General features: G+C 37.7%; 2 protein-coding genes across 2 annotated transcripts; both read right to left on the bottom strand.

Annotated features, from left to right (window-relative positions):
• Positions 1-550: 550 nt before the first annotated feature.
• Positions 551-5,187, bottom strand: LOC116180154. The gene is made up of 3 exons (XM_031500013.1): positions 4,615-5,187; positions 3,439-4,264; positions 551-1,631 (listed from the first exon to the last, which is right to left on the bottom strand). Exons 1-2 carry the CDS (start codon positions 4,982-4,984, stop codon positions 3,441-3,443), a joined length of 1,194 nt encoding a protein of 397 aa, XP_031355873.1. The 5' UTR covers positions 4,985-5,187; the 3' UTR covers positions 551-1,631; positions 3,439-3,440.
• A 1,816-nt stretch (positions 5,188-7,003) lies between these two features.
• On the bottom strand, positions 7,004-9,522 carry LOC116180834 (facilitated trehalose transporter Tret1-like). The gene is made up of 2 exons (XM_031500971.1): positions 8,505-9,522; positions 7,004-8,458 (listed from the first exon to the last, which is right to left on the bottom strand). The coding sequence occupies exons 1-2, from the start codon at positions 8,563-8,565 to the stop codon at positions 7,155-7,157; spliced, it is 1,365 nt and encodes a 454-aa protein (XP_031356831.1). The 5' UTR covers positions 8,566-9,522; the 3' UTR covers positions 7,004-7,154.
• Positions 9,523-16,661: the final 7,139 nt, after the last annotated feature.

Here is a 16,661-nt window from a genome sequence, read left to right as displayed (position 1 = left end):
ATCATTACTTTGAATGAACCACCACCTAAAGCAACAAGCATGACACCACAGAAGAGTGACGTGATAGAAATATGTTTCCGATGCGTATTTTCACGCGTCTCGTACTTAACGTGCTATCACGTGACGTGACAGTATAGTATGTCACCATGTGTAATTTCTAGATTAAACGAACTTACCTCAAGTGAAGTTCAATCTAAATTTTATGAAGCACCTCGTCCGAATAGATCAACCTAGTAGTCCTTGTTCTAAGTACGTAATTACCACGAGTTTAGAGAAAGAAAAAACCCCGTCTCCCGAATCCTATTGCACCGTCGTGCGCACATGTATTACTCATTATTTTAGAGTCTCAGGGGTATTGCAACTAACCCATAGATCACCAAAGAAGGGAATCGGGTGGGCGGGTTGTGATCTATTCGGACGAGGTGCTTCATAAAATTTAGATTGAACTTCACTTGAGGTAAGTTCGTTTAATCTAGAAATTTTATTGTGCACCTCGTCCTTCTAGATCAACCTAGTAGATGTTCAGAGTAGTTGCAATAAAAACCCACAATCATGAAACAGAAACTTTATAAAGGAAAAACTTCTAAATGTGTAAAAAACGATACAAAATATTTAGGTTACTATTACTTAAAATCTAATATTGCATTAGCAACAGAGCGACTCTCAACAAGAGGTCGGTTGTAGAATTTTGCAAACACTTGGGAGGAATGGGACCATCCCGCCGTAGATCTAATTACATCCAGACTTACTCCCTTCCGCGCAGCTGCGGAAGTTGCCGCATGGCGAGTACTGTGAGCTGTGAATCTCGATGTATCTACTCCACTTCGGGCTAACATGTCCTTAATCCAACGACTAAGAGTTTGAGAAGACGCCGGCTTAAAGGGTTGTTTTGAGGTTAGGAATAATTTGCTCGACCGCATAGGTCTCAAACCCTTAGTCCGCTCTAAGTAACCCAACAATGTACGCGCTACGCAGAGTCCAGGCTTATCGTTAAAAAACGGAAAAGATAAATTCGGTTGAAAACCCCGCGGAGACGAAGTTTTAATCCGCAGAGGAACTTTTATTTCCATCTTATCATTCGAACACGTTATGTTATCTATCTCTATCAAGGAGAAAGTCTGGACTCTGTGGGCCGTTACTAAGGCTAGCAAGGTTACTGCTTTTTTGGCTAACATAGATAAATCTATCGATTCATTAGGTACCAGTGTGGACAGATATCTTAAAACAATACATGGATCCCACACTGAATCATATCTTGGCAATGAAGGACGCAGCTTAAAAACGCCCTTGAGGAAACGTCTAATCCTAAAATCCTGTCCCAAACTTGGTGAGATAAGTAACGCTAATGCCGACCTAGCAGTATTAAGGACTCCATAGGAAGCTCCCTGATTAAACAGATCTACTAAAAAAGATAAAACGGCGTTTATGTCCAAGTCAAAGCAATTAGCATTTCTGTTTTTACAAAACATCCACCAAAGGCGAAGGCTACTATTATATTGCCTTAATGATGAATCCGTGAGTGACGCTATCGATATCTCCAACGCCTCTCTTGGGACGCCCTTAAGACTCAACGCCTGCTCGACAAAAGCCCTGCAACCAGGGTAAGTTGCGGGTGTAGCGGATGTGGCAACCTGTCAACAGACATAAGTAAGCTTGGATGAGGCTTCAAGTACAGAGGAGGTTTAATTAATAGGGCAGTATAAGAGGGCCACCACGGTTGTGCAGACCAAAAAGGGACAACTAACACTCCTTCTGCTGAATCAGAAATGATTTTCTGAATCACCTTAGGAATAATACTAAAAGGTGGAAAAGCATAAAAGTTCAAATCATTCCATGAAACTGTAAAAGCATCCACTAATTCAGCATAAGGGTCCCTTAAAAACGAGAAATAACGTGTACATTTTGTATTATTTCTTGAAGCGAACAAATCAACTTCCGGTGTACGCAAATAAAGGCAAATCTTTTCAAAAGCGAAAGACGCTAATTCGAACTCCATGTCAGGAGTTAGTCTCCGAGACTCCCGATCTGCCTCGGCATTATCTGACGAACTAATGTAAGAAGCATACAACCACAGCTGCCTCTTCTCGCACCATTGCCATATATTGCGTGACAAAGAATCTAGATGAGGAAATTGAACACCTCCCATTCGATTTATGTAGGAGACAGCCGTAGTGTTATCAATTCTCAGAAGAATATTCGCCCCAAAAAGATTAGCTGCAAAGCATTTTAGCCCAAAAAATGCCGCTTGCAGCTCTCGAATATTAATATGTGTGTTAAATTCCTCGCAATCCCAAAAACCGTGGGTACGTTTTCCTGCACATACCGCTCCCCAACCAGTTGCAGAAGCATCACTGAAAATTTCCAAGGAAAACCTTGGCGGCTCTAGACTCTTAGGTAAATGCAAATGAGTCTTCCACCACTCAAAATCCTCTAGTATAGGTGAAGTTAACGACATTATTCCCTCAAAATTACCATTAGCCCTCTTCAACGCTAAGAATTTTTGTTGTTCAAATCTTTTTGAGTACAACCAACTATATTTAATAGCAGGAGAAACTGAAACTACATTTCCAATAAATTTGGCAAATTCGCGAATAGTAAAAGAACATAGTTTCTGTAATCTATCCATGAAACGCCTTATTTTAATTTGTTTTTCCTGAGGAAGGCTCACTGTCATATCCCTTGAATTGAAAATGAAACCTAAATATTTAATTGTCTGTGATGGAATAAGTTGACTTTTTTCCCAGTTAATAAGGAAACCTAATTTCTCTAGAGTATCTATTGTAGCCGTAATATTCGTCTTACATGCGCCATAATCTCTACCTAAAAGCAGGAAATCGTCCAAGTACACAACAGAAAGGAAACCTTGTTTCCTTAAACATGCCACTATTGGCTTTACAATCTTGGTAAATAAACGTGGCGCCGTACTAAGACCAAATGGTACACAATTGTACTGAAAAAGCTTACCTTCAAAAAGAAATCTCAAATACTTTCTATGACCAGAAAAAATAGGTATCAAATGATACGCATCCTTTAAATCTAATGATGCTAGAAAACACTCAGGGGTTATCAGCTTAATAACCGTCCTGAAATCTTCTAATTTAAAATGTTGTGTATCTAAGAAAGTATTTAAAATTTTAAGGTTTAAAATTAGTCTATGGGAACCGTCTGGTTTTGGTACTAAAAAAATATTCGAAACAAACTGATCCTTCTCATAACGACAAGTACTAACAGCTCCTATAGATATAAGCTTGTCCAAATGCAAGCGAACAATCTGTTGTTCAGACGCAGACCAGACATGCTCCCTAGGAATGGAGAATTGTACTGTTTTTTAATAAACGGGATTTTATATCCCTGAATCCAGGACAACACCTTAGTATCACTTGTGATGGCCCTCCATGCCCGCAGAAAAGTGCCAAGACGTCCACAGTATCGTCTTACCTCTAACGGTAATGTCGGGATTTGTTCTGCCATCGCTGCCGCTGTTGTAGCACTGGATGTTTCTTTGTCCCGGACAGCATTGGTTGTGGTTGACGGTCCCGACGAAATGAAAAGTTTGGCCTGCCCCGGCGACTGTTGTCGGGTAAACGTGACAGGCCCTTTGAGTTTAACGAACTAGGCCCCTTACTGCGAAACTGGGTGGAGGTCACCTTCTGAACCTTAAGGTCATTAGAGGCTCGCTCTAGCACTTTTGCTGCCTTTACTCTCTCAGATAGAGCATCGCCAAACAACCAATCTCCAATCGGAGCCTTCGTCAATGTGGCCCGAGAAGATTTGTTTATGTTTGACGTTGCAATGAAACGCCGGGCCATCGAATGCTGATAATGGCAATCAGCTATTAGCCGTCCAGCATCGCTGAGACACTCTATTAAAGGTAGAGGGAAGTGTATCCCCTCCCCTTCTTGCAGACACAGGCTTAGCCCTTTTCCAATGGCTGCTAAAGCTGCTCCCAAATTGCCTTGCAATTTAGACAATCTTGCATCCCGTCCTTTAAGTGCCTCGGTGAAAGCAGCCTCAATCTCAGGATTTAGTTTGGGTACTCCCATGAACGTACAATTTTCCGCTGGAGGATATTTTTGCACAAAGGTGGCTACTGCTGCAGCATCCAATCCAGACTTTAAAATATTTTCCCATCGATCAGCCACAGCTGGATGCACGGCAACCGACAAATCCCTCTTCGGGGGATTAAATTCACCTAAAAGTGACAAAACATTGTCACTTAACTGCTCATTAGCTGGAACATTCTGGTCGTTCTCTTCCACAAAACCTGTGACGAAAACCAAAGTTAAAACTCCATCTTCTTGACGGAAAAGAAAAATAGCTTTATTATTCGAAAACCGGTTCCGAAAAGGAAGGAGGCAACAACACCAAAGGTAAGCCAAGAGGTAACGACACACCTCTCGCCTGATCCATCTCGAAAACATTTTCGAGAAAAGCCGTACATAGCCAACACATGTTGCCAGTACTTAAGGGTTTTCTACCAACCAAGGTCGTCAGGTAAAACGTTCGCTTACCATTAGAGGTGCAACTAACCTCCTTCCTCTGTGCCTTTCGAAAACATTTTCGAAACAAGGCAATACTGTTAACACATGTTAGCAGTATTTCGGGAAGACTTACTTTCAGGGTCAAAAACCCGTGCCTCTTCCAAAGCGCCCAATCTCAACACAGGGTTCAATAACACGTGTGTCGGAGAATGGGAATGGCTGGAATGGGGCTGCGGCGAAGCGAAATCCACATCAGCTTGTAAAAAGCGATCTTCTCCTCGCGGTGTCGTTGACTGAGAAGAAGACGTTGTCAATGCCGGTGAAACCACGGCTGTTGCCCCGGGATGTCGGTCAGCTGATAAAATGGCGTCCCTCGAAGTCGAACGCGAAACACGCCGTAAATTAAGTAGTACTTCTAACGCGATCTTTTTATTTTTCTTGTCCGCCCGCTCAGTTCGCCGCCTTTTGCGAGGCGAAACTTTAAAAATCTTACGCTTTCCCATAGTAACAAAAAACGAAAACAAAACACTGTCGCAGCCCGTAAACGTGGTAACACAACAACACGAAAAACAAGAATGAGTAATACATGTGCGCACGACGGTGCAATAGGATTCGGGAGAAGGGGTTTTTTCTTTCTCTAAACTCGTGGTAATTACGTACTTAGAACAAGGACTACTAGGTTGATCTAGAAGGACGAGGTGCACAATAAAATTCGTGGGGTACAAACTAATCAGATTTTCTCGTGAAAAAACGGGCCCGATCTCAGTAATTAATTAATCAATTAATCAGGAAGGATAGGTGGGAAAATTTTTTTCTGCGCATTATTGGAATAAGCCATTACCAACCCACGCAGGAAAATGGAATCAACAATTCCGTGGGATATTACTTAAGAGGTACCGTAAAATTTTCCTTCTTCTTTTACATAAAATTAACAATTTACCTTAGTCATTTTTTGGTAGATGGCAGTAGTAAAGAAAATCTTTGTAAATTGGTCAGATAAGGCTTTAGGTTGCTCGACAAAAAACTGAACTCTTTAACAAAAATTTGATTTTATTTGAATTGCAACATAACGTTTGTGTTATTTTAAGAAGTAAAAATTTACCTGATCTTCCTTCTCAGACAATTCGGTGATACCATTGTTAAAGTATTTAAACAATGGTGATACCAAGAACATCTAGTTTTCATAAATCGATCATTGCCGCATCCTGTACATAAAGAGACAGAATGGTGATACGAAACATCTTCCAGGAAGGTATTGAACCAACGGTTCGATTCTTTTCGGACTGCAATGAAGTCACTGTTAAACGTAAAGATCCGTCTGTGTGACTCAGTGGTAGAACGTTGGGCTACATAGCCGGGAGGTCGGGTGTTCGAAGCTGGGTTGAGGGGAATTTTTCATCTGTGGCAGAGATAGGAATTTCCTTAGATCAGCTTCGAGCATTCTGCCGGCTACTCCGAATTAGGTTTTCCTGCAATTTTCCTAATTCGTAAGGTAAATACCGGAGTAGTATAGAACAACTTATCTGCAGGGGCACCTCTAAAAAGCATTATACGGGTCACTCTGTAATTGGGCGAAGGCCTGTTGAGTTGAGTTAAATAAATAAATAAATAAATAAATAAATAAATAAATAAATAAATAAATAAATAAATAAATAAATAAAAATAAATAATAAATAAATAAATATACTACACGCGTATAAGCTCAATAGCACTCTTTCTTCTTCCACTGTTATTTCGCGAAACACGATCAAAAGATGTCCTGTCACGGTCGCCAAAAATATTGTGACTACGAGGCAGCTCGTTTTGCAGTCCAGAGCAATTGATGGTCGCGAAATCAAACTTGAAGGTCAACAACTTTTTTATTATTGCATTATTGACACATAATCGAAAAAATAATCTGCTTGACAACCCTAAAATACTATATTAAGAAACAAGTGTGTAACCAAGTATTTAAAGCACGCGAAACGAGCATTTGTAAGTAAAATGACTTCGGTTGAAGAAGATATTCAGTGGCTTGTTGCATCAGCAGAATAAAAGTGAATGTGAGAGTGCGTGTGTAGGTGTGTATGTCGGTGTGTATGTCGGTGTGTATGTTTGCAATTTTATACTTATAAATATTACATGTATGACTCCTGTAAATTATTTATAATCCAGCAGGAATAATAAATCTTGAATCTTGAATCTTGAATCTTGAAAGTTGGTAGCTGTAAAATCCAAATGCAATAAAGAATATAAAAAGTTGTTGGCGTGGATTAATGGGAAGCATCTTTCAAACAAAGTCTTAAATGCATCGTTCATGCTGTTATACGGGCTGATTCAAATTCGAGGGAAACTGTAGGAGATAGGTAGGTAGTTTAAATTTGGCAAAGTTGCATATTTTGAAGCTTAACAAAATGCTGTTTTGAAACTGAAAAAACTACTTTCGGAGATATAGTCTTTGTACGATACAGCGAATTATATCCAAGGGCACTAAATAATACGGTAAAGAAAACAATTTTTTATTTAGTTTTCACAAACGTGCGCCCACAGTAGTAAATATCACAAAAGTAATACAAAAGTGTTCCTCATACCTACACCACTTCAGAATTTTACTGTGGTAGGGTACTGTTTTTCCATATTTTTCTAAAAGGTACTGTCGCCGACCGACAAAGAGTGGGAAACTCTAGGCTTAGGTTAACGGTTTAGCTCTATTTGAATATCCTCCAAAGTCTTGTTTTTAGTTTCAGGCATAAATATAACGAGAACAACCAATCCGATGGTACAGCAGACGGCGAAACTCCAAAATGGAACGAAAAATCCGTAGTAATCTTTGGTAAACTGAAAGTATTTCGTCGACATTATTCCGAACACGTAGAAAAGCGTTTGCCCCAACGTGCCGGCGTAGGGTTTCAGGTTCGTTGAGAACAGTTCGGCGGCCATAAAGCTAGGTATCGCCTGTAAGCCTAAACTGTAGCTGAAGGTGAAGGTAATCAAAATGAACGTTGGTAAAAATGACACGTTGGAAGTGTCGACTTTTGTCACGTCTCGGAGATAGAAGAACGATCCTCCGCCAAGCAAAGCACAAATTGCACCAATTGAAGAGGATATGAGTAAAGGTTTCCTCCCCAATTTATCCACCAGGAGCGAGCTCAGTACGGAGAACACAATTTCGACCGCGTAAAAGATGAGCACTCCGAATAACGGCGATGAGAAGGTGCTCCCTTCCGCAAAAACCGTTAGCGCGTAGAAATTAAAAGCAGTAACTCCACTAAATTGTTGAGTAGCACGTAGACCCACTAACGTCAGCAGTTTCCTGTGGTTGTTTCTTTTTAATATTGAGATGAAGTTGGTTTTGTTTAAACTTTCTTCCTGAATAGCTTTCGCAACCACGTCTAACTTGTGGTTGGCGTCTTCAGATCCTTTCAGTGCAACAAAGTTTTGTCTCGCTTCATCATGTTTGCCTTTCATCAGTAGATAGTTCGGCGACTCAGGCATCCAGAAAAAGAGGACGAACAGAAGTATGGGTACGGGCAGGCAGACTAACGACGCCATTTTGATAGTCACATACGCTCCAATCACATTTATCAGCATAATGCCCAAGAAGAAGACGACCGACACTGCAGAGCACAACATCCCTCGTATTTCTTTATCGGATATTTCACTGATGTAAATCGGGAGGGTTGGAATCGCCACTCCCGCGCCGATGCCTCCTATGTACCGACCAATTAAGAGCTGTGGTAACGAAGTTGCAAACGCGATTAGTAGCCATGACGCAAAAAATGGCACGCTTGACCATAACACAATCGATTTTCTTCCAATTAGCCGTCCCACAATACTCAGCAAAAGGCAGCCACTCAAACCACCCAGAAGGAACATGTTACCCACCCAAGATGATTCATCCGCAGTCATCGGAATTGGGGAATCTTCACCGAGGAGTACCGGCAGATACGGCGAAGTCCATCCAAAGTGTAACCCGTTACAGAGAGGCACCAACAAACCTAGTGCACTCTTTTCCAATAAAAAAAAACAAGAACTTTCACTCACCAGTGATAGCAGCGCTATATTGGAGAAGCCTCTTTTCTATGGTGAAACGTTTAACTTGCATGGTAAAAAGCAGAATGTACAAATCTGCAATACCGTATTTTTTAATTGTTTAATTAAGGTCGGCGTTACTAATAATTAATATTTTGATTGCATTGTTAAATATGCAAGTGCTAATTATGACTAGACGTCAACATTAACGGTACTTTCCATTCAATCATGCTTCATTAACTTCCATTTTATTTACAGCCACATCTGATGTGACGGTCTTGGATACATTTAGAAGGGTTGCAAACCCCACTTGCATGTAGGTATTAAAATTGAATCTCTACTGCACTGGCAAACAATTTGAATATGACAATGATTTTTTAATTTACTCATGGTTAGCTCAGTAATTCCTAAAGGTGTCTCTTCAACCGTCAAAATATTAGGGCGTTGCTCGACTGAGTATAGTGGGCCCCAAAGTTTGACATTATCGCCGAGCAGATTTTCCGGGTCCGTATAGTTGGAGGGTCGACTCGAAAGGAATTAAATTCCAAGTATCTCATATAATTTTGTGCTGCTAATTAAAAATTTTGTGCTCATCACGTTAATGAGTAGGTAATTCATTTTTTTCTGATGACACTCACCTCACAACTGCGCGCTGTAGTGTCAACATTGGTATTTTCAAAATTGTTCATTGCATTAATTTGGTCTCATTTTGTGCTAATTTGTCCTGCTAATTTAAAGTCTGGTACTCATTCCGTCAATGGGCAATTAAAATTTTTTGCATGACTCGCTTGAGCTAGGTGGGTATAATTGCGATCGCCGTTTGTGATTTCATCAAATGTTGACATTTTAGATCATTTTAAGCAAATTTGAAAGAATAAAATTTTCCGTCTGTATGTACGTAAGTACTTGTCTATGTACATTGTGCGTTGGCCCGGTTGGCCGTTTTCCTAGGTAACGGTTCGACGGATTTTGTTCAAATTTTGTTATTTTGTTATGCATTGCTGTGTGCATACCATTGTATCCGGTCACTACACGACTCACAAAACACCCGTCGAGCTAGGTCAAGCAAATCAAAATTGAAATTTAGAATTTTATCATCTCTCCTTGTACCGGGTGACCCAATAAGACTGTTCCTCGGCCATATCTCGAAAACCGTTCGTCATATGATTTAGAGGTAACAAAATTATTGGGTAAATCGGTCACGAAGAATCGCTGGAAAATATTTTCAAGTTCTAAAAATGACCAACAGACGGCGTAACTGCCATCTTAAATTTTAAAATTGCATTTTCTTTATATTTCGTATAATAAACTAAACAATTTTTTTTCGCATTTTTAAAGAGAACCAGTTTATCTATCATTTTCGTAAAAACAAAAACTCAGTTGTTTCAAAAACAAAGATGGTGTGGGGCGTTCAATTGTTTTTGCAATAACCTGCTTTAACTTTTTACCCGTTTGACCGATTTTAACAAATTGAAAAGAGCATTCATTGGGCAATGAAAATCAATCAAAATATAGTTAATTTGGTTAAATCCTTCTCTGCCAGGGCACTAGTTTTGACACTTTGACCCAATATCCTAAAAAAATATAAAAAATATGACTTTTTTTAATGAAAAGGTATCCTAATAACATCCAAAGAGGCCAGTGAAAACCGTTTTTCAAAATCTCGGTCCTAACCTCAAATATTGGAAAAATAAGATTAATTAATTTGTGATTGTATAGTGGGTTGAGTGGGAAGAATAGCTAATTGCTAACACTCCGCCCTCTATAAAATAAAGGCAATAAAATAAAATTAAAAAAAAATAAAATTAATAAAAATGCTTAAATTGTATCTTAAATTTACTTTTTACGTATTTCCGGTATTTGTCGATGGCACGAAAGAAAATCACCCTACACTTTTAGGTAGGCCTTGGAAAATTAAACAAATGAAACACGATGCATTATAAAATAATACAGTCGTAATTTGTAAATTATTCTGCTGTGTTTACATTCAGAAAGTGTAGTTTTTTGAATTTGTAATGTTTTATAAAATGCCGATTTCTACCCAAGAAGCATTTAATATGCTGGCGATATATTTTGAGTATTTTCAAAATGCGACCATCGCTGCCCGCATCTTCTATTTGCGTTATCCGACTCGACCACAAACCATCGCTGCCAGCATATTAAATGCTTCTTGGTTAGAAATCGGCATTTTAGAAAAGATTACAAATTCAAAAAACTGCACTTTCTGAATCTAAACACAGTAGAATAATTTACAAATTACAGCTGTTATTATTTTATAATACATCGTGTTTCATTTGTTTAATTTTCCAAGGCTTACCTAAAAGTGTATGGTCCTTTTCCAAACAATCTTTCGCGCCATCGACAAATACCGGAAATACGTCAAATAAGAATCAATTTAAGCATTTTTATTAATTAATTAGTTAATGTTAATGTTAATCATTAATGTTAATGTTAATCAGAGTAGATTTAGACTTGGAATGGTGCGGACGTGTTACTTATCGCTCTTAACAATTATTATAGGTGTATTTATAAAAGTAATTTGTGTTTATAACTTACTTCATTATCATATAATTAAGAAATGTCACTAACAAATCGCGGTATTGTGTGTGTTAGTTGTGTTAAGAAAGTTGGCCGATATGAAGACTCCATTATGTGCAGCACTTGTCGGGAGTTCTTTCATATTGCGTGCGTCGATATTGAAATTGAGGAATTTCAGAAACTTGTTTCAAGTAATAGCGACAAAACATGGAAATGCAACGCCTGCGCTACTGGATGTGTAACCAAAAAGTCCATGCTTCCATCTGATCCTGAGTTAGACACCCCAATTCATCCTGTTACATTGGACCAACTATATAATCTTATGATCTCCTTAAAGAATAATCAGGATTCGTTTGCCAAATCATTGGATTCATGTCATGAAAAAATAGACTATAATGTTGAGCTGTTCAAAGCACAAGATGCAAGGATCGAATAATGTTTGAGCAAAATTGAAGCACTGGAAAATGTAAATAAAAACCTGGTTAAAGAAAACAACGATTTATGAGTGAGGTTAAACGAAGTTGAGCAGTACTCGCGCAAAAACTGTGTCGAAATTAAAGGTGTACCGGAAATCCAGAATGAAAATATTGTTAACGTCGTTACTGCTGTGGGCCAGGCGGTTGTGTTATCTGTATGATAGACGCGTGTCATAGGTTATCCAAGAATCCTAATAAACCGAATGAACCGAGAGCTATCATTGTCAAATTTGTCAGCAGATTGGATAAAGATGAACTTTTAGCCCGCAAGAAGGTAAAACGCAACATACAAGTGAGCGATCTGGGCGAAATGTATTCTAGACTTCCATCAGTTAACCCTAATAGTAGCATATTTATTAATGAGTCCTTAACTTTCACGAATCGCGTGTTGTTTGCTAAAGCAAGAGAATATGCAAAACGGAACAATATTAAGTATGTTTGGGTACGTAACGGACAAATTGCTATGCGTAAAGTGGACAACAGCAAGATATTTGTCATTAAATCTGAAATAGACTTTAATGATGTTCACTAAGATGTATATAAGTTTTTTCTTTTTAATTTTAATTAGATTTTATTTACTTAAGTACCAAAACCATGTTAACAACATATTTTTTTCTCCAACCACCTGAATAAGACGCTATTTTGTGACAGTGTTCGGTACCTAAAATTGACGTTTTGCGGATTAATCGCTTTCACCATGGCAACTGTACAAAAAGTGGATACTTTTGGTCCTAGTACCAAAAACAAATTGACCTTGAAAGTTGGCCAATTAAAAAATTACAATCACGGAGATATGTCACATTGACATCGTTTTACATTGGAGGTTGTAAGATATTTCTATACATACAAATCAAATATTTTTGCATATTCAATGCAGATAATGATGTTACCTATACGTATGTACATGTATTGAAAATAATTTACGCTCGCTATTTTTATTTAAACCATGTGTAACGTAATTTACATATTCCGTGAACGTAATTTTAATACGTATACAACCCGCCGTCGCGCGTAACGCCATCTACTTCAGACCCATTGCACTATTATCTGTCATTTTGAAATCAAAATTTGAAAAAGTTAATTGCAATTAATTTTAATTAAAAAACTGTATGGTAAGTTTTTTATTTCAATGCAAAATATAACAATATTTATTGTGTATACAATAAAATGACTGAAACTGATAGCGACAAGGATTGCACTCCGCCAGAGATTATAGAAACGGCAGAACATGCTACCTCAAGATTTGCTCCCTACAAAGTCGCGAGAGGTGAGAAGTAAGAAGTAAGAACGAAAGGTTATAAGTTAACTTAAAAACTAGAGTGGCATGACACGTGAGGACAAGAAAGCAGAAGTTCTTATACTAGTAGCGTTGAGTGAAAGATCCTTCACTCAACGCTAGTAGTGAAACTGTGACTGAATCTAAATTCGAATATAATTTGAAGTAAAGCGGGTTGGAGAAAAAATTTTATGTTTTATTCGTACAAAAAATGCGTTTTCGGGACTCGGAAGGTTGCTGGACTCCGCTAACGCGTCGTCCAGCAACTATCTTCCTCGTCCCGAAAACTGACATTTTTTGTACTAATGAAACAAATAACTATTTGATGATTTTATATTACCATATTTTCTCACATTTTATAAGAGGTTAAAGATTATGTATGTGTATATACAGTTATTTTACTTTTGTATATTATTTTTTCTTTCAGTTAAATGTCTAGTATTCTAAAGATATCACACTTAAATGTACAGTCATTGTTAAATAATTTTTCTGATTTTAAAGACCACGTACTGACTGCAAATTATGATGTGGTGGCGGTAAGCGAATCGTGGTTGTCGCCTAATATTTTGGATTATGCAGTACAAATACAGGGATATAAATTTATTAGAAAAGATAGAGTCACTAGCACAAGAGGTGGAGGAGTTGGTATGTACATCAGAAATGATATTACTTTTTCGGTTATAAATGTTGCAGCCACATGTGCAGCTATAGAACAAATTTGGGTCAAAATTAAAATAAATGGGTTAACACTATCAATTGGAGCTATATGTACCTACATATATAGGAGACAGGAATTTAGCTGCGCTGAATTTTTATCAGTGTTGGAGGATTCTCTCACTGCTCTTTTGCCCAGTACCGATGAACTCCTCTGCCTAGGAGATTTCAACATAGACCTCCTAAAATTTAATGATGTGCAGTGTGTACAATTTAATGTGACGATTGATGCCCTTGGTTTGACGCAAATTATATCAGAACCCACAAGAATTACTCGAGATTCAGCTTCGCTAATAGACTTAATTTTAGTACATAATAATCAATCTGATAGCTCAAAATTAGTGCATTGTGGCGTTGTCGATATGCATCATGTTTCCGATCACTCATTGATATACTGCGATTATCGCTTACATGACAATTTAAATAAATACAATACTTTCTATACTTACCGCAGTTTTGAATATTTTGATCTCAATGATTTCCAAAATGATCTAGAATCTATTAACTGACACATGATTTACGAAATGCATGATATTAACGATAAAATTGAGTTTCTTAACGAGTCCATTCTCTCCCTGTTTAATAGGCATACCTTTATAAAAACTATAAAAATTTCTAAACCATATGCCCTTTGGCTTACAAATAACGTCAAATTTATGATGGGACTAAGAGACAAAGCATATAGGAAATTTAAACGTACACACAAAGCAGCCCACTGGGAATATTACAAAACGTTACGTAGCTATACATCTTTTGCAATTAAGCAAGATAAAAAAGCGTATCTGGAATACAAGCTTCGTAATACTTCCTCTAGAAATTTATAGAAAGAACTAAAAAAATTAGACATTTACAGCAGAGCTAAAACAAAGCATTTACCTTCTCATCTACAAGACGTTAATCAAATAAATTCAAATTTCCTTAGCACATACAGTGCAAATGATGATGTCGGGCTCACAAATTTTTATAATGGGGTTCTTAAGTGCAACATTACATCCAAACTAAAATTTTCAAGTGTGTCGGAAATATTATATTTGATCCAAATTCCAATGAGATTCTATAAATTGAATACGAAGGAAGAATATTTTATTTGACTTGAAAATTACAACTTGACAATATCTCAATTATTTTATTCAAACCGATTGCTCTGATCTTAATACCCCCTCTCAATCGACTAATCCAATCTTGCAAATTAACTTCTCAAACTGAGTTACATCAGCACTTAATGCTACATATTCTGCTTCACTAGAAGATATTGCTACTGTAGATTGTTTTTGACTAGACCAGGAAACAGTGCATCCAAAAACTTTAAAGACGAAACCACTTGTCGATTTTCGATCTGCAGTATCTCCAGCCTAGTCAGCATCCGCATAACCCACAAGTGGAATGTTACTATTAACAGAAAATCTTAGTGCCATTTTCTTGGTTCCTTTTAAATAACGAACAACTCTCTTCAATGATTGGCAACGCTCTTCTATAGGGTGCTGTTGAAATCTACCAAGATAACTGATAGGGAAACAAATATCAGGACGAACACATAACATCAAATACATCAAACTACCCAGCAACTCTTGATATGATTTCCTGTTGTTATTGTCGTCAGAATTTGTACAAGGCAACTTTAATCCTTTCTCCATAGGAGTCTTCACTGCGTTGCAATCCTGTAAACCAAAGTTCTTCAAAATCTTTTCAATATGGTGGGGCTGAGATAAGTTTATGTAATCTGAACCAATCTCAATCTTCATACCCAGGAATTTTTTCAACTCTCCGCAATCTGACATTGAAAATTGTTCAGACAATAACTTCTTCACATTTTCCATATCTGAAAGTGTTTTTCCAACCAAAAGCAAATCATCTACGTAGAGGACCAAAAAAATATGTTGACCATTTTCATTGCGTGTATAAAGACAATAATCATGTTTTGACCTTACAAATCCAATTTGCAAAAGATAACTATTCAACTTTTCATTCCAACATCTAGGAGCTTGTTTTAAACCGTAGAGTGATTTGATTAACTTGCACACTTTGTTTTCTTCATTTGTAACACCATCAGGTATGGTCATGTAGATCTCTTCTTTTAGATCTCCATGCAAAAAGGCTGTTTTCACATCCAGCTGTTGAAAAAAATATCCAAGACGAATACCAACAGCTAACAAAACTCGAATTGTAGTGAGTTTCGCAACTGGTGCATAAGTTTCAAAATAGTCGAAGACATGGTTCTGTAAATATCCTTTTATAACTAGTCTTCCCTTATGCTTCTTTGCAACACCATTTTCATCATATTTTATAGAAAAAATCCATCTTGACTCCATAATTTTTTTTAAACCGGGCTTTTCGACAATCTTCCATACTTTGTTCTTCTCCTTTGATGTGAGTTCATCTTCAACTGCTTTGATCCACAAATCTTTATCTTCTCTTCCAAAAATATCTCCATAACATTCCGGAACATCTGGAAGAACATTACCAGCAGTACTTGCTCTATAAGTAGTAAAGAAATTTTTCAACTTACTCGGTCTCTTGCGCTCCCTATCGCTCCGCCTCAAGTGCATTTCGTCACATTGATTATTTGGGGAAGGGAGCGCCTCAGCATTAGACTCATTTTCTTCTTCGGTTGTTTCTTGTTGATTTTCAATAATTGAATTTTCCGAGACATCTTCAATTACATCAACATTCTCGACAAAACCATTTTCCCCCTCTTGCTCGAGATCTTTGAAATATGTTTTCCTTGGTTTTTGTATAGGTATGAGCATTTTCACGACTTTTCTCAAACGGAAAACTTTCTTCATCAAACTTGACATCACGTGCAGTAAAAACTCGCTGTTTTTCTATATCCCACAATCTATACCCATTAGGAGCATAGCCAATCATAACTGATTCCCTGCATTTTGAAGACAGTTTTCTTCTCAGCTGATCAGGAATCCAAGCAAATGCTTTGCACCCAAACACCCTCAGCTTATTTAAATCTGGTGAATGGTCATACCATTTTTCAGCCGGTGTCTTGTTGTCATTCAGTGCAGCAGTAGGACTTCGGTTGATCAAATATACTCCAGTTAAAGCAGCTTCACACCACAGTCTTTTCGGCATCTGGGATTCCATCAACATCATTCTAATTTTTTCAGTGAGAGTTCTATTAAACTGTTCTGCCACTCCATTCTGCTGAGGCGAATA

The sequence above is a fragment of the Photinus pyralis genome, unplaced genomic scaffold (assembly GCF_008802855.1).
Source record: "Photinus pyralis isolate 1611_PpyrPB1 unplaced genomic scaffold, Ppyr1.3 Ppyr1.4_LG9, whole genome shotgun sequence".
NCBI classification, from domain to species: domain Eukaryota; kingdom Metazoa; phylum Arthropoda; class Insecta; order Coleoptera; family Lampyridae; genus Photinus; species Photinus pyralis.
This window is presented reverse-complemented; position numbering and strand designations above follow the sequence as displayed.